Source organism: Schistocerca piceifrons, chromosome 4 (genome assembly GCF_021461385.2).
Source record: "Schistocerca piceifrons isolate TAMUIC-IGC-003096 chromosome 4, iqSchPice1.1, whole genome shotgun sequence".
Classification (NCBI taxonomy): Eukaryota; Metazoa; Arthropoda; class Insecta; order Orthoptera; family Acrididae; genus Schistocerca; species Schistocerca piceifrons.
Window position 1 is genome coordinate 726,346,156 of NC_060141.1, and position 25,135 is coordinate 726,371,290.

General features: G+C 39.4%; 1 protein-coding gene across 6 annotated transcripts in view; it reads left to right on the forward strand.

Annotated features, from left to right (window-relative positions):
• Positions 1-23,981, forward strand: part of LOC124794640 (mesoderm induction early response protein 1) — a 189,579-nt gene extending 165,598 nt beyond the window's left edge. For all 6 annotated transcript variants that reach the window (XM_047258151.1, XM_047258156.1, XM_047258152.1 and 3 more), the window contains 2 exons: positions 7,415-7,783; positions 22,954-23,981. In XM_047258151.1, coding sequence (XP_047114107.1) covers positions 7,415-7,783; positions 22,954-23,340 — 756 coding nt within the window. In that variant the 3' untranslated portion in view covers positions 23,341-23,981. The remainder of the gene's footprint in view (positions 1-7,414; positions 7,784-22,953) is intronic.
• The last annotated feature ends 1,154 nt before the right edge of the window (positions 23,982-25,135 follow it).

Here is a 25,135-nt window from a genome sequence, read left to right on the forward strand (position 1 = left end):
TGGCACAGTCCACACTCTCATATATATAACACTTAGACACTGGTTTCATTAACCTTGCCAAAAAATACAGCTATCACGTTTTCCAGCTGAGTCCTGATACTTCTTCAGTAACACTGCTCGATAAAGTCGCTGAGCATACCACTTGCTCCCGGTCATATCCCTTAACCCACCAGCCACGCCTCACCTTCCCAGCTTCTCGCTTGCTCTATTGCCATTTAACAACCTCCTCACTCCCCATCTGAACACAGCACCAGGGAATCTCCAGAGCTTCACAGACCAAAGAGAGATCATATGCTATTGATATGTGCCAACATCCTACAACAGAAAGATGTAAACTATCTTGTGAAAGCCTGGTTACAAGTTTCATGCATCATCTTTACTTGAGGAATCTACAAATGTACTATTTTACACATGTATCTCTCCCTTAAGGTTTGCGAAGACAAGAGTAGGACTAACGACAGGTATACAGTCACATTTAAACAATCGTTTCTTCCCACACTGCATTTGTGGATCGAGTAGAAAGAAGATGTAAAAACTGGTACTTTGGGAAAACCCTTTGCCATGTACTTAGTGAAGTACAGATGTAGATTCAGAATATTTCCTAACAAGCAAAGTTAGTTATCCTGATGTCTGATAACAAGTTAATATTCACTCATTGGCCCATTGTCTGATGAATCACGAGAAGCAAATGATTAAAACAGAATTGCAAACATAAGGTCAACATTAGTCACCTGTTTCCTTGAGATTCCCAACATATTTTTGTCCCGTTCTCATTAAGTGACCAAACCACAAAAGTTGTCTGTATTCTATTTAATCTGTTATGTTATCTTTCTTGTGTGTTATTTTGTGTACTTACTCATTTGTTTTGTGTTCCCTAAATTGATGTGGTGAATGTTGGGAAAAGTTTTCAGTGTTTAATGACCTCATTGTCAACGTCCTTCACCCTGTGTAATACAGTCTGGGATGGACTAAATGAGAATTTGGAGATATGTAAAGCATATTTGGAGACAGTTATTCATCATATGATTATGGATGAGTTCTCAAAAAGCATTTTGCCCAATTTGCAGGAAAATTAATTTACCATTCATGAGAATCATTCTAGTATTGTGTTGGTTGAATATTAGCATCCTGCATATGATAGTTGTCTTTAAATAGAGAAAAATGGAAGTTGTGTAACATGAAGGCTTTAGCCAGAGTGTTCCATCTCAGCATTCATGAGTACAAACCATCTGGGTTAATTCAGAGGTCTCTCCATGTATGGGATATCCATTCTCATTGAAAATCAGGTTAAAAGCATCTCAGAATACTCTCGCGCTGCAGCATTGTTCTTCATCTTTGTTTCTGGCAATAGTGTAACAGAATATTTAAAAAATCTCCTGGCTAAATGTATTTTTGTGGTGATATATGTGTAATAATAATAATATGTGAGAATTTTAAGAAAAGGATAGTTCCTACACACACACACACACACACACACACACACACACACACACACGTACAGTCGTGGACAAAATGAGCGAGACCCCTCACCTTTTCGTTATGCTGATCCGCAGAGCTTTAAAGTCTGCTACACAGCATAACAGGCAAGGCGACGAAGTGCTACCAACATACTATGCACAGAAGTGAAATTTAAAAACTATCCGAAATTTGTCAGACTGTTTTCAATCATGTGTAAGACTATATTAATGGTGATTAGTGTGTTAACTATGACACCTAAACATAAGATATAAATGAAAGAAGAAACGCTAATTAGTATCAACTGAACTAATAAAAATGAATTTCAGCTTATCGAGATAACATAACTATTTTAGTAAGACAAAGTACCCCAGATCGTTACGAATTAGCAAAATATTATGCGCATTCGGCCGCGAAATGGTCTGTGTCATCGTTCAGACCAGTCATACTGGATTGCCGTTGCTGAACTAACATGAAAGTGTGCAAATTTAGCAATGCGTGAAGATTCATAGCGAAATTCAGTTAAAAATCATTCAGTGCCACACTTATGTCAATTCAACTATTGACAGAAGCGGAAAAAGTAGCCGTTAACAAGTATGAAATTCTACAAGAGTTTCATATCGACATCCACAGGGCGCTGATAAAGAATAAAGGTAGCAATAAAACGTATTGGGGGCGCGAGAATTTCTTAAAATTCCTTTACTGATAGGCTACCTGCCTCCATCGAGGTTAGAACCGAAAACAAACCAGACCTCCACCTCCCTTGCAGTAGCAAACACTTTTCACTACGCTAGCAGACAACTCAGGCAAACAGCCCTCTATTATTACCCCAAACATGAAATTTCGCGATGAAAATGGCAAAATGATCTGTAGTTTCTGTTGCATAGAGCTTTCTGGACTCAAAAACATGAATTGTCTATCTTTATGTCACCGCTTATGTGACAATCGTCCGGGATGTTTATCGACATAACAAAAAACTGTTATTAGCGAGTAAATTTTGTAGGATAATTCTGCACCACCCCAGGAAATAAACGGCGACGTAAATGCCAAACGTATTCTACAATGTTTCGAATTCTCCATTAGACGTGCCACAACCAGAAAACGTTCATTAACCGATGTATTCCTTAAGGTAGCTAGCAATGGGAATGCTCACACATCTAAAACGCAGTGGCATTAATAGTGGGATCTGAATTACCATGTGTATAAGCAAATGGATTTTATTTGCATTCCTGTAAACGTGATTTGGATCGAAAGCGTAGCTACGATTAATATGCAGATGTATCGACTGCAACTGGAACATTTCGAATAAAGAGTGGGGGAAATTATTATGTTGCCCTCATCTTCAGTAACTATGGTAGCTATTTTCGTTGCTAGGATTTCGTCACGTAAATGGGTAAAAATGGAACCGTACTAATCTCACTTTCTTGACCGTCTATCTGTCTAACCAACCCTTAAAACCCCTTTTTCCTCGAGTAAAGGTGGACATAATAAGCAGAAATGTATCGCGCTTCCTACGGTATACGGTCTCTTGGTGGTGTAAAAATGTAAGCTATGTCAACGCGATCTAAAGATACGGCCGTTTATGTAAAGAAAATTTACGCAAAAGGTAAAAAAATGGCTCTAAGAACTATGCCACCAAACTGCTTTGGTCATCAGTCCCCTAGATCTAGAACTACTTCAACCTACCTTACCTAACACACATCCATGCCCCGGGGAGGATTCGAACTGACGGCGCAAGGAGCCGCGCGGTCCCCGATATGACGCTGTTGAGCGCACGGATAACCCGCGCCGGCAAGGTGTTAATATCATCTGGTGTTACTAAAAAGTTTCTGCGCAGTTCATTTAAGAAAGAATGACTAAAATATATTTGATGTTACGGAAGAGGAAGGACGCCTAACTCATTTCCCCTTGTTTTCGGTCATGATGTTAGATTCGCAATCTGAGCATACGTACTATCCATAACCACACTTTAGATCCAAGTCATAGTCACGGATATGCGAATACAACACATTGGCTTTAACTTGAGGTATTTCGTTTCCCACGAAGTGGTGGCAGACGATGCTGTGGCGTCTTCGAAGTGCGAGTTTTGCCAGTGCTAGCTATCTCAGCAAATCAGCTGGGCGAACTTCCGTAGTATGTTGGTAGCACTTCGTCACCTTGCCTGTTATGCTGTGTAGCAGACTTTAAAGCTGTGCGGATCAGCATAACGAAAAGGCGAGGAGTCTTGCTCGTTTTGTCCACGCCTGTACATATACACATACATACATACATACACACACATATGCATGACCACAGTCTCAGGCTCCTGAGGCAAATTTATTCAGCATTGATTCATCAAATATAACCCTTAAAATAATACAATTTTAGGACATCATACAAATTATTGTGAATTTCATTTGTTACGATTACTTGCTGCTATAAAACTCCACTATCAAGTAAACTTGATGCTTTGGAGCTAGCTTGAAACTCAAGATGTTTGTTTTTAATTGCTAAAATGTCAACATTGCTTATGTATGATTTATTTTATAGTAAAGAAAACGGGGGAAAAGGACTGAAGCTGTCATCAACCTGAAAGCTGGTTTGAGTTCCACAGTGCTTTACTATTTGTCATAAAAATAAACCTCATGTAAACAATACACTATGTATTCTTTGACTCAGCGATGGTACATGCCAACAGCTTACTGGTGCATTTAACTTGGACGGCACTGGCCAGGCAATAATCCAACTAAACTGCAGTGATGTGAACAGTTGCAGTAAAGATGTGGAAAGAGATGAGCAGAGAACAATATAGCTTTTTGAATGTCATTTAATTTTTAAACAGAAGGAAATTATATTTGGCAAAACTCAGGCGACACGCTTCTTAGGTGACCTGATGGGAAAGATAGCATGCTCTCTCTTTTGATTAACGTAGTAGTGTAATTAAAAACAAGAGTGATGAAAATTTCTGAGTTTAACAAGGGTAATTTTTCTGCACGAGCTGCGCATGGCATAAGAGCACACTGCTGATTTCCCATCTAGTTAAGCACTGAAGCCACTGAGGGTGTTTCAATCAGTCGTCTGGTAATCTCTGAACTCCTTCCATATATGACTCCCAAGGAATACGTTTCAGTACTGCTACAATGAGAAAGAGGCAATCAGCATCAGAATACTAAGCAACCAAAAAAATCCACATTTCCACTCCTCTTTTATGACCTGCTATTCTCCATTTCACTATTGTTCAGCAGTGATGTGTTACAAAGCTTCGTACATTAGTTCCAATACATTTGGCAGCTTAAATGTCTTGTAATTTCTCGCAGTAAATCCCTTAACATGGCTCTAGATCAGTTCTATTTCATTCAGGTAGTAGTTGTACAGTGACAACTGTAAAAATGCGGCATATGTACAGTGTGCTTGATGCCGTGAAAATTATTGTTTTCTGTATTTCTACAACATTTATCACTTTTGCTTGTGTCTCCTACAAAACAAAATGTGTATTCAAATAAAGATTATTTGATTTTTCTCCAAAAAAATTTGATTGTGTAATGTTTTCTTCACTTCAGCAATCTTTTGTAACATATCCATATTTAAGAATTTATATCTGCAATGAAAACCAGAATTTTGCATGCGATATGTAATTAGAAAGTAGAAGACATGCATTTTTCTTGAAAAATAATAATTAAGTAGGAGTTAATTAACATATATTTGATGAAGCCCATATTTAAATGATCTAGGTACTCAAATCAGAAAAAATTGTAGACAATGAGATTCGAACTTCTGCCTGAAAGCATACACAAGTATCATTCTACAAAGCTGCTGATTACGCCACACATTTAATTTGATTATCATGTTCTGTTTATTGCATGGTCTTTCTCGAAAAAGTCAGAGCTGATTTTTCCCTTTACGGTTGTGTAAAACATTAAGTACGACTTGTTTCTTGCCATTAACGGTGTTCTGCACCCATGTTTCACTACGCAGCAGGAAGCAGTGTCATCCATTTTCACAGAACATATTAATAGCAAGACGATCAGAGCACGAGTAGTGTTTACAGAGGCTGTGACTGTACACGATTTATAAGTAAAAATTACGTAACTAAAGTATGATTAAGGAAAACGTCAATGGCTATTAGTACATCGGATTGTCTTAAAGTTTCATTTACAATGTCCTAGTAATAAGATGTCTGATGCATAAGTTGGACCTACTTCCAAGAGTGGAACAACACCAGTGTACTAGAGCTACAGCTGCTGACCAGTCATCGCACTTATGTTTGTTTACATCAGGTTTATTCTTATGATGAACAAAGTATAGGTGTGGTTCTACTTGCCTTCCTCCATCCTTTGAACTAGTCACACTTAGTGGGACTCTTAGTTTAATGTGGACTCAGAATCAGAGTGCAACTGGGCATTTTTCATGTTAAGAAACATTTCCATATGTGAAAGAAGTGATAAGTGACAGATAAAGATCCTAGGACTGACCAGGGATTGAAATTGTGAATGTTGAATTTTGTATTGTATACTTTACCACTTTCTTTTCACAATACTTGCTGTCTATTTTTCACCTATCTCCACATTTGTTTGAAAGTGGCATCCTAATTGTGCAGCTTTCAATGCAAGGAAGAGGTGAAAGTATGATGGGTCAATATCAGGGTTGTAGGCCAAGTGATCCAATCTCTCCCACTTGAAGTGATGAATCTTTTCCTATGAGTCTTGCTCCATGTGGTTTGCACATCAGTTTCACTCGAGACCACTGGTGTCTTTCGTCGAATGCTGCTAATCTGTGTTTGGTGAGTGTGCCACAGTAGCCTTATGATCCCTCCCTCATTTGATTTTTTTCCTCAATAATGAACTGGGATGCTTGAAAGACATTGAGGCAACCATGGATTCTGGGATTAAGTGGTGCACAGGTGTCTCATCATCACTTGTGATGACTCTGAACAGGAACTCATTTCCCTCTTGTGTGCAACGCATTGAGTGATCGAGACTGGTCCCATTCTCGCACTCTTGTGGTCTGGAATCAAGTTTCATGGCACCCAACTTACAGCCACTTTTCGGTACACCAACACACCGTGGAGCACGTCAGTGTCAGTATGCAGTGTGGATACCGTGTCTGACACTGTTATGAGCCTGTCCACTATCTTCATGCCCTGTACCCTAGCAATGTTGTTTTCATTTGTGGATGTTGGGGGATACCAACTTCAACCTTCATCCTCACCTCTCCATCTTCCTTCTCTGAATATACTACGCCAGCAACCAACCATGTGATCAGACATGAACTCTTCACTGTGTCCGGTCTGTATCACTGTGTCCGGTCTGTAGGTGTTTGTGGATGACAGACACAATAGCCCCACGTGCCAATATGTACCAGATAACAGCATGCACTTCCATTGATGTTTTCAGTACACTTCCACATGCCATTGTGATGTGTACTTGAATAATCTCAGGCACGTTGGTCAGCTACTACCCTCTCTCTCTCCTTCAGTTCTCTGCACTTGCATCTTTTCTCTTCTGCTGAAGTCCCTTCCGCCATTGAATCAGTAATGGGTGTGGATTCTTATGACATTTGTTTGTGTCATCTGGTGTACCATATTCTATTGCAAAAACAATGACAAAACTTATTTTTGGAATGTCTTTTGTATAATATAATTAAATACCAAAGATGAACACACAATAAAAATTATGGAAGTTAATTTACTACAGTGTATTATTTACAGAGGAGTTTCTTCAGATTGGCTGTTCTTTGCCACCAACCCCCACATTTTAAACTTATTATTATAAATAAATCTTATGATACTAATATTGACATTTTAGCCGTCGACAATGAAGTTCCTAACTATGAAGTAGTTTTCCATCTAATGTGTTTCAACTAATGAATGACAGTGTAAATAGTTTTTGTAATCTCTATTTTCTGTAGTTTGATTGGTATTGATATTATAAAATATTGGAGAATGCAGTAGCAAATATAGTAAAATTTGCTATATAAATAGGCAGGTATTCCTGAGGGCTTGTGCAAGTATGATGACGCCTTGCCATATGAAAATGAAGATAAACTACTCTGGGAGCCAAATGCACTGAAGGAATCAGAGGTGGAAGATTTCCTGGTACGTGCCCAAGAGCCTTCCCTGGGTGCAGGAGTGAGTGCTATCCCAACAGGAGCACATACCCGTGATGATGAACAAGCCCTGTATCTACTGCTGCAATGTGGTTATAATGTAGAGGAGGCCTTGCGAAGACGGCGTATGAATGCTCTCCCACCTGCTGATACAATGAGCTTGTGGTCAGAAGAAGAATGCCGTAATTTTGAAAATGGGCTGCGCACATATGGGAAGGATTTTCATCTCATTCAGCAAAATAAGGTTAGTCTAGTAATTGTACATAACAGCTGGTCATGATTAAATCACTGTATGTAATCCTGTCATGCAGTAACTTTTCAGTTTCTTTATGAAGTAACTGCAGGGTAATTTATTGCAATATTCTTACTCAAATTGGAGTAGTGCATTTAATATGATGTGTCATATGTGATCATCTCATTGTAAAGTAATTTGAATGCTTGTTAATCTTATGGTAGGCTGTTCAAAACTGCCGTTTTTTCACATGCTGGCAGATTTATCTAGAGAAACTGAAAATATACATGATAAAATTTGAAGTTTCATATTCATGGAAGAGGGGGCGAGTGTGATTGAGCACTCATAACAGATGAGTATTCTGTGACATACTTGAACTTCATCTCTGATATTTTCATTTCCAGAATGATGCTGTCTGATTTACATTTGGAAAATTGGAAAATAAAGGTTGACTGCTTGGTACTTGACCTATTCTGTGAGACATACTTACTAGGGGACCATGCTTACTTGTTCTTGTATACACCTTAACCTTCCTGGAATTTTTTCTATAATCCCAAATTTTCTGTTGTCTTTCTTTTTCACATGTTTTATAAGAATATTAATAAGTACAATATGTTTAGCATTACTTCAGTTTATTTACACTGTAGGTAATGTAAAAATTGAAAATAAGAAGTGTTTCCACATGGGGACACATCCTCACAATCCTCAGATTACTATTTTGTACTCTTTCCGCTGCACCAACTGCTGCCTGGAAACTAAGATCTTGCCTCGCCCATCCTGTTCCAGAAAAGCTATTTTTTTGTAGACACTTGGCCATCTGGAGCTCCCACTCCCATCGCTTTTCATTCCTGCCCAAGTCCGCATGTACCATAAATTTGGACAAAATCAGTGATGACGGACAGATGTATTCCCTTTGCTAGAAAGCTCACGTGATTGAACGTTGGCTACAGATGGCAAAATCATCTTTAGAATTTTTGTTTGGTGTTCACTCGTTATTCGTCAAAAAAATTCATTTCAGAACACACACACTTCTGAGGAATTAAAATCATTTTAACCCTCATTGCATTCAGTATAAATTGTATTTTCTGGTATTTGTCTGGCAAGGACGAAATTGCACAAGTGGTACTTCCAGGTAGAATTTATATGGTAAAATAAGCAAGATTTCTGATTTTGAATCTATAAAAGCAACCACTGTATATGTCACAAAATGCATATACTAATTTGCGTTCAGGGTCTCTATAACTTTATTTGTATGAATCATATGATGATCATTCAGAAAGAAGTGAACAAAATCAACAAAACAGACTATGTTGTCATGACTGGTGATTTTAATGCAAGAGTAGGATATCTACGTACACCGATCAGCCAGAACATTATGATCTCTGACCTACTATCAGTATAAACCCATCCAGGCGATAGCAGCATCATCTGGTGAGGAATGACTGCTAGTCAGACACATGCACCAAGCATGTAGTATCTGTGAGCGTGCTGTCTGTGTGTAGAATGGGGAAGGTGTGCGATCTGTCTGAGTTTGACCAATGGCAGACTCTAATGGCACAGAGGCTCAGCACGAGCATTTCGGAAACTGCGTGACTTGTTGGGTGTTCAAACAGTGCTGTGGTGAGTGTCTTCAACACGTGGTGAAACCAAAGTGAAACCACATCCAGGCGTCTTGCGGTTTCGCAATCGCCCCTCATCAAAAGATGTCGAACGTTCTATGCCGGGCATACTGGTAAAACAGGACAGACGGTGAACTGTGTGTATGAACACAGTTTACCAATCACTTCTAACAGTGGGCTGCCACAGCAGATGACCCTTACATCTACCAATGTTAACACCAAAACATCGGAATCTATGACTGAAATGGGCATGTGACCATCGACACTGGTCGTTGGTGCAGTGGCAGTGGTGCATGGTCTGATAAATCCCAATACCTTCACCATCATGCTCGTGGGAGGATGTGAATGTGTCATCTTCCAGGGAACAGCTCCTTGACACCTGTACTGTGGGATGGAGACAAGCTGGCAGTGGCTCAGTCTTGCTCTGGGGAACATTAACATGGGCATCCATGGGTCCAATGGAACTCGTGCAAGGCACTGTGATGGCCTTCATAACAATTGTGTTTCCCGATGGCAGTGGCATTTTTCAGAGAGATGATGTACCATGTCACAAGGTCAGGAGTGTGATGGAGTGGTTCTAGGAACACAGAGGCGAGCTCCAATTGATGTGCTGGCCCCTTGCCAGATCAGAACCCGATGGAACACACCTGGGATGTGATTGAACATGGCATCAGAGCTCATCGCCCTCCTTCCCTACATGTATGGGAAGAAGGTGACGTGTGTGTGTGTGTGTGTGTGTGTGTGTGTGTGTGTGTGTGTGTGTGTGTGTGTGCAGAAGTGGTGCCAGCTCCCTTAGGCGATATACCAAGGCCTCATTGCTCCCAAGCCCTGACACATCACTGCTGTTATCTGTGTCAAAGGTGGACATACCAGCTATTAGATAAGTGGTTTTAAGGTTCTGGCTGATCAGTGTACACCAGGAATAGTTGGAATTACGCCAGCTTGCCTTCTTCAGTAATTTTCAAATTACTAACACATTTTACAGAAAGAAAGACATTCACAAGGATTAAGCTTTTTGATTGATTATATACTAACTAATGATAAAATGAAGAATCTTATCCAAGGTATAAGTATTTATAAAGGAAGCGACATAGGTAGTGACCACTTTGTTTTAGGCAGTAACCTATGGCTACTATCAAATTGAAAGAAAACAAAGAAACTCCAAAACAAGTCACAACATCAGCTGCTCAGAAATATTTTCTGTTGTAGTTTAGCATTAGGAAACATTATCAGTGAAGGCTACAAGAAAAGCTTAATTCACTACCAATCAATTGAGACATCAATATAGAATGGAATAATATCAGAGCCTGCATATTGAAGCAGCGTCAGAAGCACTTGGCGATCAGAACAAACCAAATGGGTAAAAATTAGTCAGGATTTGGAACATAGAAATTAAAGAAGCCATTAAAGAAAAACAAATAGGTTGTTTGAAGTTTCTGCAGACAAAAACATCAGAGAGCAGGGGAACATACAAAATAAAAAGGAATGCAACAAAACAGATAGTGCACAAAGCTCACCAAGAGTCTTGGGACTCATTCGTTAGCATATTAGAACATGATGTACACTGTAGACAGCAATGTGCATGCAAGTTCATGAAAGCCCTCAAGAAGGAAGAAGAAAATGCTGCCCCACTGAATATTATACACAATTAACAGCGGATGAATTGTTATACAGACTTGCAGTGTATACAGATGGCACTAGACAAAGTATGTACAATGAAACAATAGATCCAGTTGCTATGCAGCAAGTACAAAAGCTTTGAAAGGCAGGAATAACAGAAAAGCTACTGGTATAGATGGAATATATTCAGAATTAATTAGATATGAAGGGTTACCAATTGACGAAAAACTTCTACAATTAACGAATGAATGTTTGATGAACTGCAAGATCCCAGACCCTTGGTATACAGCATAAGTAATCTCTCTCTTCTAAAAAGGGAAATATAATGTCTCTTCTAAAAAGGGAAGTATAATGACTGTAAAAATTATCATGGCATAAGTCATCTAAAAACTGGCCACAAACTGTACTCAAAGATAATCAATAACCTCATGAAGAATATCACAAAAGCTAATATTTCTGAAGAACAAATTGGATTTAGACCAAGTCATTCAAGCACAGACAGTGTGCTTGTAATTCAAAAAACATTATTGGTATAGAAACCCATGAGGCCTTTGTCAACCTTGAGAAGGCTTTTGATCATGATGATAGCCTATGTGGAAGATTGTCTGAATGTAAATATGCTTATCACCTAATAGAGATGAAAAGTTTTTACAAAACTACACACATTGTAATAAACACTGGTGGGATTCGATAATAAGAAATAATTATTAACCAATGTGTTAGACAAGGGTGTGGATTACTACCTACCCTCTTTAATATTTACATTGACTTTGTTTTTCACAAATGGAAATTAAAAGTAAACAAAAGAATTAAACTAATGAATGAGGAATATCTGAAAGTACTTTTGTTTACTGATGACATCATTACTGTTTGAAAGACTGAAGATGTTCTCCAAAGGTCAGTATACCAGCTGAACTCAATTTGCAAGAAGTACAACTTTAAAATTTCTAGCAAGAAAACTAAAATAATGGCATTCTGAGGAAAAAAAACAATCAGCCAAAAATGTTTTTGATAGGCCTAATTCAGTTTTAGAACAAGTCTCCGAAATCACTTATTTAGGCTGTGCTATAAGTTTTGGTTTTATCTCTGATATTGAAAATAAAATACACAAATTTCAAGCTGTCCGTGGTACCATTGGCAAAACATTGGGCCTAAAGTACAAAAAGAGACCATCATAAAATTCTGTAATGTAATGGCACTTCCTACACTATCCTATGGAAGTGAAGGCTGGTTTACCCAAAAAAAGAAATAATTCAAACAGCAGAGAGGAGACTCCTAAGAAAGACAGAGAGCTGCACAAGAAGAGACATGATTAGAAGAAACAAAGATGTTAAGACGGAAGTAAATATTTTCAACATGAATGAAAAAATTCAAAAATGTTGTACATATTGGAGAGAGCACCTCATGAGAATGCCAGGTCACAGAATTCCCCAGAAGATCCTGAACTACAAGGTGAATGGAGGAAAGAGATGTTGGAAGACCTCGAGAAAGAAGGGAGTGATTTTGTTTGTGAGATCAGAACAAACAACAGCTGAATCCTGGAAAGGAAGATGATGATGATGATGAATCATTATGTAGTAAGAAAAGAATTTAAATAAAGTATACTATCACAGTCCAAAAACATCATACACCCTCTTTATTTTCCTGAGTTTATGGTAAAGAACTATTATTTCAAAGTTATTTGTGAAATTGTGTGTGATTTTTGAGGGTATTTTTGGTCTGGTCATTGCAACTACAAAAATGTGTCATATTTTCAATAGACGCATTTTGCTTTATTGGGGTAAATCATCAGCAGTGGTCTGTAATTAAGTTATTTACATTTTGATTTGCTTTGTAGATCATCAGACAGTTAGTTAAGAATAGGTTGATTTGTACTTATGGTGGTTTTTCAGCTGATTTCTCACTTACATCTGATCTGCTAGCACATCGATGTTTTTCTGTTTTTGACACTGATAATTTTCGTCTAATTTTTAGATGTTCTGCAGAACTATGCATTTTGCACACCACACTTTTACGTACACCATTGTGTTCTGTTTCTTTTTGTATTTCAAGTATGTGTTGTTGTTTGTGTTTTGTAGTGTTGCCAACATAACTTTTCCACTGCTCTGTTTTTGACCTACAACATTTTTTTTATTTAGATTGTTGTGTGCGTGTAATTTTATTTTATGATGTTTCTGTGTATTTATATACTATGACTGTAACAGTAGAGAAGCAATAGCGATGTAGAGGGCTTTTTTTTTTTTTTTTTTTTTTTTTTTTTTTTTTTTTTTTTTTTTTTTTTTTTTTTTTTTTTTTTTAAGCGGAGGGGTGAAACCATGATGAGTGGACATAAGCATATAGCAGTGTGATGAAGTGAGAGTTAGAAGCGAAGGTGAGGAGTGAGAAGTGAAATGAAATTGGGGGGAGGGTGGGGGGGGGGGGGGTTAGAATGGAAAAGGCTCTTTTGTTTTTCATGCAATTTCATAAATTATTCTATATAGAGTCAGGTTTCCAATATTTATCTGGTCATTGAGCAACTGTTTATTTTGTGTTAATGCTTTTTGTATGTGGAAATTTTCTTGGAAAGGGAGCAGGCACCTGTCTCTATTGATTTTTATGATATTCATATTGTTTTCAATATTGCTTGTCTATGGTGTTCTTCTTTTAGATGATCCGCAAATGTTGAATGATTTGTACCACATTTGAATGCTCTGATATGTTCTTTATATCTTGTGTCAAATGTCCTGCCAGTCATTCCAATGTATATCTTCTCACAATCTCTGCAACTGAGCTGATAGATACCACATTGTTGGTATCTGTTTGGTTTTGATTTTAGTTTTGGGATTTTCTTTTGTATGGAACTGTTTGTTTTGTAAGCAATGTTTATGCCTTGTTTTTTGAATATGTTTCCTATTTTATGAGTGAATTTGCTGTGGTAGGTAATTCTATGCCGTTTTCTTGTTGCAGTGCAAGTTGTATGAGTTAGTGTGTTTTGGTTAGTTTTTTTCATTATTTGTCTTTTTATTTTTTTGTTTAGTTTGTCTACCAATGTTTCTTTGTGTCCTTTTTTTAATGCTATTTGTTTTATAATGGCTATAACTGCTGTACACAAAAACAAAGTTCACAATAGAAGAACAAGAAAACACCCCCAATTTTTTAGACATAACCATAAGAAAAGACAATAATAAACACACATTTGACATACACAGAAAACCCACAACAAGTGACATTATCTTAAATGCAACTTCAAACCACCCAACAGCAAACAAACACATGGTAAACAGGCTGAACAGGATCCCCCTAAACAATTCTAATTACCAGAAAGAGTTAGCCATTATAAAACAAATAGCATTAAAAAAGGACACAAAGAAACATTGGTAGACAAACTAAACAAAAAAATAAAAAGACAAATAATGAAAAAAACTAACCAAAACACACTAACTCGTACAACTTGCACTGCAACAAGAAAACGGCATAGAATTACCTACCACAGCAAATTCACTCATAAAATAGGAAACATATTCAAAAAACAAGGCATAAACATTGCTTACAAAACAAACAGTTCCATACAAAAGAAAATCCCAAAACTAAAATCAAAACCAAACAGATACCAACAATGTGGTATCTATCAGCTCAGTTGCAGAGATTGTCAGAAGATGTAAATTGAAATAACTGGCATGACATGTGACACAAGTTATAAAGAACATATCAGAGCATTCAACTATGGTACAAATCATTCAACATTTGCGGATCATCTAAAAGAAGAACACCATAGACCAAGCAATATTGAAAACAATATGAATATCATAAAAACCGGAAAAGACAGAAATCTCCTCGCTTTCCAAGAAAATTTCCACATACAAAAAACATTAACACAAAATAAACAGTTGCTCAATGACCAGATAAATATTGGAAACCAGACACTATATAGAATAATTGATGAAATTGCATCAAAAAGAAAAGAGCCTTTTTCATCCTTCACCCCCTCCCACAACCCCCCCCACAACCCCCCTTCCCCCACCCACAGTTTCATTTTCATTTCGTTTCTCACCTTCTCCTCTAACTCCTCCTGAAGGATGACCCATGCATCTTGACGCAGAACAGGTGTTTGGGTATCACGTGATGCCCAGCCCCGGGTTGGCAAGTAGGGTTTGCATGTACCCCCTGGTACAGGCGAGGCCCAGGGATTGGTAATAGCCTAAGCTATTACCTTCACTAATTGGCAATGGATCCCTCTTTCAGGAGTTAGAGAGGTGTGACCTGAGGTGTGAAAACAATCACCTAAGGCAGGTGAGCCTCCTCGGGAGGGGGGGTCCGTGGGAATGAGTGTGCCATTGGAGACACTGGCAGTAATGGGGATTTTCTCACAATGAGCCAATCACCATCTCAGTCAATGTCTGCTAAATGTAAATGCAATGAGGGTAAAGATTCCAAGACTCTCCCAGCTGCACCTCAGCTCCTCATGGTATCATGTACTGAAGGAGGTCAGTCCTTTGCTAATCTTAATCCATTTGGTATTGGGAAAGGTGTTTATGCAATTGCCAGCCCTGTGAAAATTGTGCTATTGTTTACGTAATGTCGCTTTGCTTTTGGAGACAACTTGTGATTCTCAAGCCCGCCACAGCTATCCTGTTTGTGGTGAGGACTGTCAAACATTGAATTCTTCGCATGGTGTTATTTACACTAGGCTGCTCGATGGTCTGACTGAGGAAGAAATCCAAACTTACCTCTCCAATCAGGGTGTCACTGCAGCCCAGCAGGTAATGAAAAAGGTTGATACAAACGTAGTGCCTACATGCACTCTTTCCTCACGTTTGAGAGACTAGTGCTTCCATCAAAAATCAAAGCAGGCTATGAAATCATCGCAGTTCAACCGTACATTCCAAACCTGATGCCTGCCACCAGTTCAGCTGTACAACCACACTTGAATGTCCTGTGAAAACACAGCCAAATATGTTACTTTTGGTAACGATACTCATGAGTGCGATTGCCTGCCTCCTCCCCCCCCCCCCCCCCCCCCCCACTGTATCCCCCCACTGTATCAGTATCTCAATGAGCGAGCTGTCCAGAAGATACAAATGAAGTAAAAATTGTCTTACCCTGTTGCTCGCAAGTTATTGGCTAGTCAGAAGCCCTGCATTTTACCATCTGGCACTTACAGTACTATTCTAGCTGCATCTCGTTCCACGAAGGATATGGCCATGCAGACTTGCGACCTGAAATTCAGCTCTGGGATTTTAAATTTCCCCAGTGTTACGGTAGCATCCTCACCTCCTTCTCCTCCAGCTGTGCAACAGGCCAGCAAATCTTTGTGTCCAGTGCCAAAATCAGCTGCTACACAACCAACAGGCCAAAAAGAACAGAAGGGATACTTCTGTGAAGACTTTTTACGTTCCTCCAGCCAGCAGACATCTGAGTCTTCATCTGCTAACCGCAAAGGCCTCAAGAAATCAAATGAAGGCAAACTGTCGTCTCCTCCTTGACTCAGAGATCCTCTTCAATGGTGTTGCTGCGTGATACCCAGCCGACCTCCATTTCGCCAGTGCACACCACCAACCATTTTTCTGATCTGGAATTTGCAGGCCGACCCAGTGAGACTGCCGACACCTCTATAGAGCTCATGGACCATGATCTGCACCCTGTAGCAGTGAGTCTTCGAAGACTGGCACTCGGCAGCCGCCAAGGTCACAACCCTTCATTTTTTCCATCCTGCCCATTCTCCGTCATCTCTCTCCTCCAAAGGAATGTTCACAGCATTAAATCCAACAAGCAGGAATCATGGCTGCCCTTGGCATTGCAGTGCCAACTTGTTTTCTGTCTCCGGGAAAAAAAATTACTTCCTCACGACCACTTTGACCTGTTGCAGTTCTTTCCGATCCATTTTGACCTTATCCTTGAGGACAGCATTCCATCTCAAGGAGGAGTCATGCTGCTATTCCTGGATGATGTTCATGGTCAAACCGTCTGACTGAACACCTGCTGCAAGCTGTTGCAGTCCACATTTTTCTTCCTTACTTCATCTTTTCTCTTTGTACCATCTACAGCCCCCCATTGTTCAATGTTAGCAGGGCAGACTTCCTCCAGCTTACTGGGCAACTTCCACACTCCATTTTGCTGCTCAGTAACTTTAATGAACCCCATCCCCATTGGGGCTCTTCCAGATCCTGTTTGAAAGGTGCCCTCTTGACTGACCTTCTCAATCATGTCAATCTCATATACCTTGATGCTGGAGCAGTCATGTTCCATTCAGAAACCATGCACATTCTTTGGGATAGCAAAATAGCTACCAGGATTTCATTTACTTGTTCTTTTAACAGTTCTACTCCATCTTCTGTCATATGGGCCAACCTCCGACAGCTCTCTGGGACCAAGGTCCACTCCCCAATACCCCGCGTGATCATAGCAGATGATGCCATTTTGGACCCCATTGTTATCTCCAACACCTTTGGCCATTATTTTGTGGAGATTTCGAGCTCCACCCACTATTACCCTGCCTTCCTCCATTGGAAATGAGTAGAGGAGGCTCAGGTGATACCCTTCTCCTCTCAGAATCATGAATGCTACCATGCTGCCTTTACTATGAGGGAGCCAGATCATGTTCTCACTTCACCCTAATCTTCCACCTCAAGGCCAGCTGATATTCACTTTCAGATGTTGCAGCACCTTTCTCTTGCAGAAAAGCACTTTCTCCTTCATATGTAGAGTTGCATCTGGGCAGATGGCACGTTTCCCAGATGCCGGCATGAAGCCACTGTTGTACGCATACCTAAGCCCGATAAGGACAATCACCTTCCTTCTAGCTACTGCCACATTTCTCTCACCAGCTTTGTTTGCAAGATGATGGAATGTATGATTCATGCCCCTGTCTGGTATGGTGGCTCGAGCCTCGCACTTTACTAACCACTGTTCAATGAGGATTTTGAGTGCACCATTCTTCAGTTGCCAATGTTATCACTTTGTCAACCCAAGTTATGAACGGTTTTCTGCAGAAATACCAGACTGTGGCTATGTTTTTTTATTTGGAGAAAGCCTGTGACACGTGCTGGAGGACTGGTATCCTACCTAGTCTCTACACATGGGGCTTCCGAGGCCACCTGAGAGTTTTCAAAGTATGTGTGGGTTCTACCTTGTCAGACAGCTTTATCCAGGAAAAGTTGCCTCAGGGCTCCATCCTGAGCATAGTTATCTTTGCTATAGCTATTAACCCTATTAGGGCCTGTGTCCCACCAGACATCTCTCACTCCCTTTTTGTTGACGATTTTGCAATCTATTGCACATCGACAATGGCTCCCCCCCTTCTCTGCTGTTTGTTTGAATTTCTGGCGGTGCAGCAGGTTTCTCTTCCACTGTCTTTGCATCTTGGGCTTGTTGCTCTTCCATTCACTGAAATTACAAAATTCTTGGGGCTCACAGTTGATGGAAAACTTTGTAGGTCCTCTCTTGTGTCTTACCTGGCAGCCCGCTGTACTTGGTCCCTGAGTGTCCTAGTGTCCGAAGCAGTACTTCCTGGGGAGTGGGTAGGATCACCCTCCTCAATTTGTACTGATCCCTTGTCCGTTCGAAACTTGAGTGTGTGTTTCGTTTATGAATCTGCACATCTGTTCATCTTATGCCGTGTAATACAATCCATCATCATGGAATCCGTTTGGCCACTGGCGCCTTTTGCAGTAGGCCAGTTGAGAGTCTCTATGCAGAAGCTGTCGAACTACCATTGTCATACCGATGTGATGCTCTCCTCAGTGGATACGCATGCCTTTTGTCTAGCGTGCCCAGCCACCCATCCAATGCCTCCTGCTTAGAGCACGTCCCTTTTCTGTTACCTCCTGGAGTTCATTTTCAGCAAGTGCTGCAGTAGTTTAACTTCATGCTACGTGCCACATTCCCGATGGGTGTGACCCTTTCACTACCTTGTCTTCATGTGGCCACCTGTGTTAACCTTGAACTTCATTCGCTTCTTAAGGCAACTACTCTAGATTTGATCTGTTGCTGTAAATTTCTCAACCATCGCACGGAATTTAGCAATAGTACCTTTGTGTACACTGATGACTCTCGGACTGACCATGGCATCGGGTGCGCCTTTGTCATAGGCACCAGTGATCTTCGATATCGGCTTTCAAAATATTTCTCAGTATTTACAGCAGAGCTCTTACGTCCTGTGTCAGGCCATGCACTGCATCCAGCGACACAGACTTTTCAATTGTGTTGTCTGCTCCAATCTTTCAATGCCCTTCAGAGCCTCTGTGTGCTGTACACAGTCCATCCCTTAGTGCAACGGGTCCAAGGAAGCTTCCACTTGCTCGCTCTTCAGGGAGCCACTATGATTTTTATGTGGGTCCCTGGTCACACCAGTCTGACGGGGAACGAGACTGCTGGTGCTGCTGCCAAGGCTGCAGTCCTCCTACTGCAGCCTGCTAGTTCTTCCGTTCCTTCTGGTAATCTCTTTGTCATCATCTGTCAGCAAGTAGTGTACCTTTGGCATCAATACTGGTCTCCCCTTCATGGGAAGAAGCTCCAAAGCATTAAACCTCTCCCAGCAGCTTGGCTGACCACCTCTCAGCCCTCTCGGTGCAAGGAGACATTTTAGCTAAGTTGTGTTTGGGTGCTGTCATTTTAACCATCACCATTTGTTAAGTGTTGGTCCCCCACCAATTTTGTTGTGCAGTGTCATCAGCCTTTGACAGTTCACTACTGTGCAGTGTCATCAGCCTTTGACAGTTCACTACTTCCTAACTGAACGCCCTTTTTTAATCACTTACATTCTATTGTATGTTTGCCATCATGAATTATTGGCTGTTTTAGCAAACAACACACAGGTTGCCGACCGCGTTTTACTTCCTAGCCACTGTAGCAGTATGGTGAAGGACATTTAATCTTTAGTTCGGGACATTCTTTGTCTCTGTGGTGTATTTTGTGCACGTTCTTAGTTCTCTCTCCTTCCATCGATTGGGCTTATCATGTAGTCAGTTTTATATGACCTAACATAAAGTGGAGTTTTCAAGGTCTAAGTAAACACTTTGTGGAGGTGAGATAAGGCTTATGAGAAAACTCCAATAAGTACACAAGTCTGTAAGAGATACACACACACACACACACACACACACACACACACACAGAGAGAGAGAGAGAGACAGAGATAACTGCTGTCTCTGGCAAGAACTGTGCCTGTCTGCAACTCTAGGTGTCATCTTTATGGCGAGTAACAATTTAGCCTTTTCCTAACTTTGTTGCATGTATATATGTTCAGCAGTTTGTGATGTAAATAAATATTTTGGAGATTTAATTGACATAACTACATGAATTTAGACATTTTTTTTCTTTATCGATTTGAGCCTTTATGGACTGTGTGGTAACAACCAATTTCATTTTAGTGTCTAGGTCTTGTTCTTTTTCCAGCTTTGACTTCCTGCCGGTATCTTCTGAGCCCATCAAGAAGTGCCTGTTAATGCTTTTCGGACGAAGGTCCTCTCCGTCTTTTGGATGTTGATGCCATTTTAAAACCTTGGTAGTTGTTCACGAATCTTCTAAATTTGTTCCTGTCAGGAATTTCTTTCTCTGAGATACCAATCTGCCTAAGATCTTTTTCACATTCTTCGAACCATCTCGGCCTTGTTTTCTTAGATTGGATGAAACTCCATATTCTTTTTGTTAGTCGATCACCATACATCCTCATGAGATGACCGTAAAATAACAATCGTCTCTTCTTAATGGATGCTGTTATAGGCTCTGTCTTGCTCTACAAGTCCCCATTTTCTCTCATTCGCCATTGTCCATCAACCCATCCGTTACCTATGATTTTCCTAAATATCCTACACTTTCGCTTTTCCAGCCACTCAGCTTGACCTTGTCTATTCATGGTCAAAGTTTCAGATGCATATAAGCCCTCAGGTTTTACAACTGTATTATAATGTTGGAACTTGGCCCCTATACTCATAGACTTTTTGTTATAGGTATTCTTTGTCAATTGGTATTTATAATATCTACTACGTCTTTTTCTGGTCTCATTGCAAATGCTGGACTAACTTGTGTAGCATCACTTTGTTGTCTGTCTGTCCAACTGTTAAGAACCCTTTTTTTTTGTGGAATTGATACAGATATCAAATTCAAATTTATGTCACATACTAAGGTGAATGGTCCCTTGGCATTGTAAAAAATTTAAGCTTTTAAGTCACTACAGTCAAAAGATATGGTGATTTATGTTGCATATTTTGATACTCGCAAACTCACTCACTAAAATTTGTAGGATACTTACTGTTGATCTAGAATCATGAATTTTGGCAAGAAGCAAGGTTTCGCAGTACAGGTATATCATACGGAAGTCTTGGAATTCCCGGGATCTATATCTTGCCAATATCAATATCAATAACAGGCAAAAATTGTCAAGATTCTTGATTCCCGAGATGGTTGAACTATCTGCTTACGTAATTAAGTTTGTACGGAACCCTCAGGGTGCGAGTCCTACTTGCACTTGGCCAGTTTTTTTGTGCCAAAAATACATGAGTAATTTCATGAATTTTGTTACAATCTGTAAACTTCATAGTGATCTCAAGTGCCCTAATTTGACTTGTTAAATGTGTGTAGAAGTCAGTATACTTCATGGTGATAAATTTAAGTACAAAATATTCCAATGTTGTTCACGGATGCTGCCGCATGTGTGACGAATGCCAGGAAAACATTTAAAATGCATATTTTATGCTAACCTAAAATGTGTTACATCCTTAGCCCACACTTTAAATCATGTAGTTGAAGCAGTATGTCGAAAATATGATAATGTGATTATGCTAATGTCCTCCACAAACAAAGTAAACTGAGACACAAAATACAAGGGTATGATGTAATGACAGCTGTAACTAAGTCATATGCAGACTTTCTTTCCTATTCAAGGTATTCTTGGAAGCACCTGTCCCTGTGGCCGCATTTAGAGATATACTGCAAAAAATAACCTTAGGGCGGGCCCATATGTTGCCAAGCTTGTTTCATCTACACCCCAGAAATTTGCTCTGAAACATTACACATCCTCCATTCAGTCCCGACCTCTCCCTGTGGGATTTCCATATGTTTAGAGCCCTGAAGAAAGTCGTTGGTAGCCATTGATTTGCTTTGGACAGGAAGAGGTGCACACCTGTATAAAATCATGGTAGGCAACCACAAACGTTTTTCTATGAAGGCATTGACAGTCTTGTCTCACAATGGGGTAAATGTAAATGTATTGACAGTTATGGCAATTATTTTGAAACAATAAACAGTTACTTACTTTTTTCTCACACACACACACACACACACACACACACACACACACACACACACACACACGGCACCCGTTGTGTCTGGGCACTGAGACCCCACTGTACGAATCATTTCCAGAATTGAAAGAGGTTATAAGTGGCAGAAAAAAATCCTAGTCTGACTGTGAATTCAACCTCAAACTTACTGATTTGCGATCTGACACTTATCCACCACAACATACTTTCAACAGCATATATGAATAAATAAATAAAAATATAACTGAGATCTGTAGATTAATAATTATCATAAAGAAAAAATGCTGGATCTCTAGTTGACCAAAGTAGAACTCGTTGATGGGAATTAATGATCTATTTTTCAGGAGCCAGTCCACTGTTCAACACTTCATCATACAGGTATGCTTTTATTTATACTTCCAATATTGGGTTGAACAATACTGTCCTCAACCAAACAAAACAAGTACCTGTGTTGATTGTGATCTGATGCTTCACAGTGAGAAGAATACACACCACTACACTGATTCTTTGTTTTCTTGTGTGCATTTTTGTAACATGGCTTATTTGGGTGACTTCGTATAGTTCCCATATTTCATTTTAAATTTTGTTTTGTTTTGTTTTGTAAGCTGTTGATGCTACTTGACTGATCCAACCGCAACAAAATAATCATTCGCTATGGTTGAAAATCCAAGTTGTGGTCATGCATGATATTTGTTTCTTTTGACAGGTTCGAACGAGATCAGTGGGTGAACTTGTGCAGTTCTACTACCTTTGGAAGAAAACTGAGCGCCATGACATATTTGCCAACAAGGCTCGGTTGGAGAAGAAGAAATACACACTACATCCTGGCATCACTGACTACATGGATCGCTTTTTGGAAGAGCAGGAGGGACACCGTGACCGTAGCTCATCACCAAACATTAATTGTTTAATTTACGGTGATCCCAAACGTCGTGGTAGTGGGGGCACTGGTGCTAGTAGCACTACAGATGGCCAGACGGACAGTGCAGGACAGGACAGTACTGGCCAAACTTCTGTCACAGCTGGAATTGCAGTGGAAAGCAGTGGTCTTGCTGGAGAGACTGGTGCGCGACAGGACACGACAGTAGCATAAAAAAGAAAAGGATCTTGTAATTATATTTCACAATCAGAGACTAACGAAACTGTATCATCATTGCACTGTTGTCCCGCCAGTGCACTTTGGTTCCTCAGTTCACAGGAAACTGTATTTAACTTATGAAGTTTTACATCTTCAAGGTATTTCACGTTTCACCAGCATTTGCGTGACGTTTCTTTGAACTTGAAAAACTTATGACAGTGGACTATTACTTTGTGTTGTAGTCTTTTTAATGGACCTGTCACTGGCACAGGCCAGCATCTGAGAACTTTCTCAGTCCTTTCAGCTTTAATTGCTTAATTTCCTCCTCCACATTATTGAGACAATGAAATTGGTTCAATAGGATTGACATGGGTGATAAATTAGTCAACTAAAGCATTATATATCATTGGCTTGCATATAAAAAGCAATGATCTTGAGTGCTTTACCAATTCCCAGGTTCTGTAGTTTCGTATTTTGTTATTGTTCCTGAAATGTGTGAAATTCTGAAAATATATATATTTTGCTTTTTATATGTTGTGAACTTGTGCTAACATGTAATTTGAAATTCTTAGGTTTCTTAAAAATAAATATGTAAACACATCTTGTACTCTGTGTGTGTGTGTGTGTGTGTGTGTGTGTGAGAGAGAGAGAGAGAGAGAGAGAGGGGGGGGGGGGGGGGGAGAGAGAGAGAGAGAGAGAGAGAGAGAGAGAGAGAGAGAGATAGATAACTTTTTAAAGTTATAAACAATGCCAGTAGTGTTGTGTATAATCGAGGTGTCCTATATGGAACATGATATATGAATTTGATTGTGTATCATTCACTTGTTCCTTGCTTTATATTGTAATAGTCTTGTAGTTTCCCCGTACTAAAGCACATTACTCTGCCCCTTCCTCCATTAAAAAGTTTTGTTGGTTATACCTGTTGCTGTTTCATTGTTACTATAATGTCTGTATTTAATATGTATGTATGTATGTATTTAAAGCATTAAGTGAGGCATCATATTATTGACATGGGTTCTAATATATAAAATTAGTTTGGGATTAGTTGCTACTATTAGTTGCAAAATGCCAAACAAATAAGAGTAAGCATCTGGAAAGCAGAATTTTGCTTTTTTTCCCCCTATAGTATTCCCTATTAGACTGTGATAGAGATCAACTATGCAACCATCTAACTGCCAGTTGTAGAACAGTGCTGTGCTAAAATATTATTTCCTTTTCTAGATTTTCAATTTTTTTAACTTTATGTTCTGCTGATAAGTATACATTTTTTTTAAATAAAAGTTCGGTATGTAAAATAAAAGAAGCTGCATAGTTCTCTTCAGGTAACAAGATTTTATTAGAAGGACAAAATCTGCTGCTGCTATTACTTTGGAAATGCCAGTGACAGGTTTTATGTTAGGACTGTAGAAGTTTTACCATTTAAACAATCATTTGAATTTATCCATGTATATACATAATATATTTTTATACAGTATGTTAGAGTAATACCTGTTTTAAATACATTGTAACTAATTTTAGAAAAAAGAGTGTATATCGTATGGGCTGACATGCAGTTGTTATTTCCCATATAAATCATTGTGTTGCGGCAAATGCTTGGGAATCCTAAAATATTACAATTTTTACTAGGCCATGTTTAAATAGTTAGTACGTAAGTGATGGGATTTGCATTTCCTGTAGAATCCAATTTTATGTAGGTTTGATGTGATGTGAGAATGATGTGGAGAAACAGAAACATTATTTTTTATACCTGTATCCACTGGATATGGTATTTTAATAAGCTTTTTTTTTTTGCATATTGAACTGGCAATGA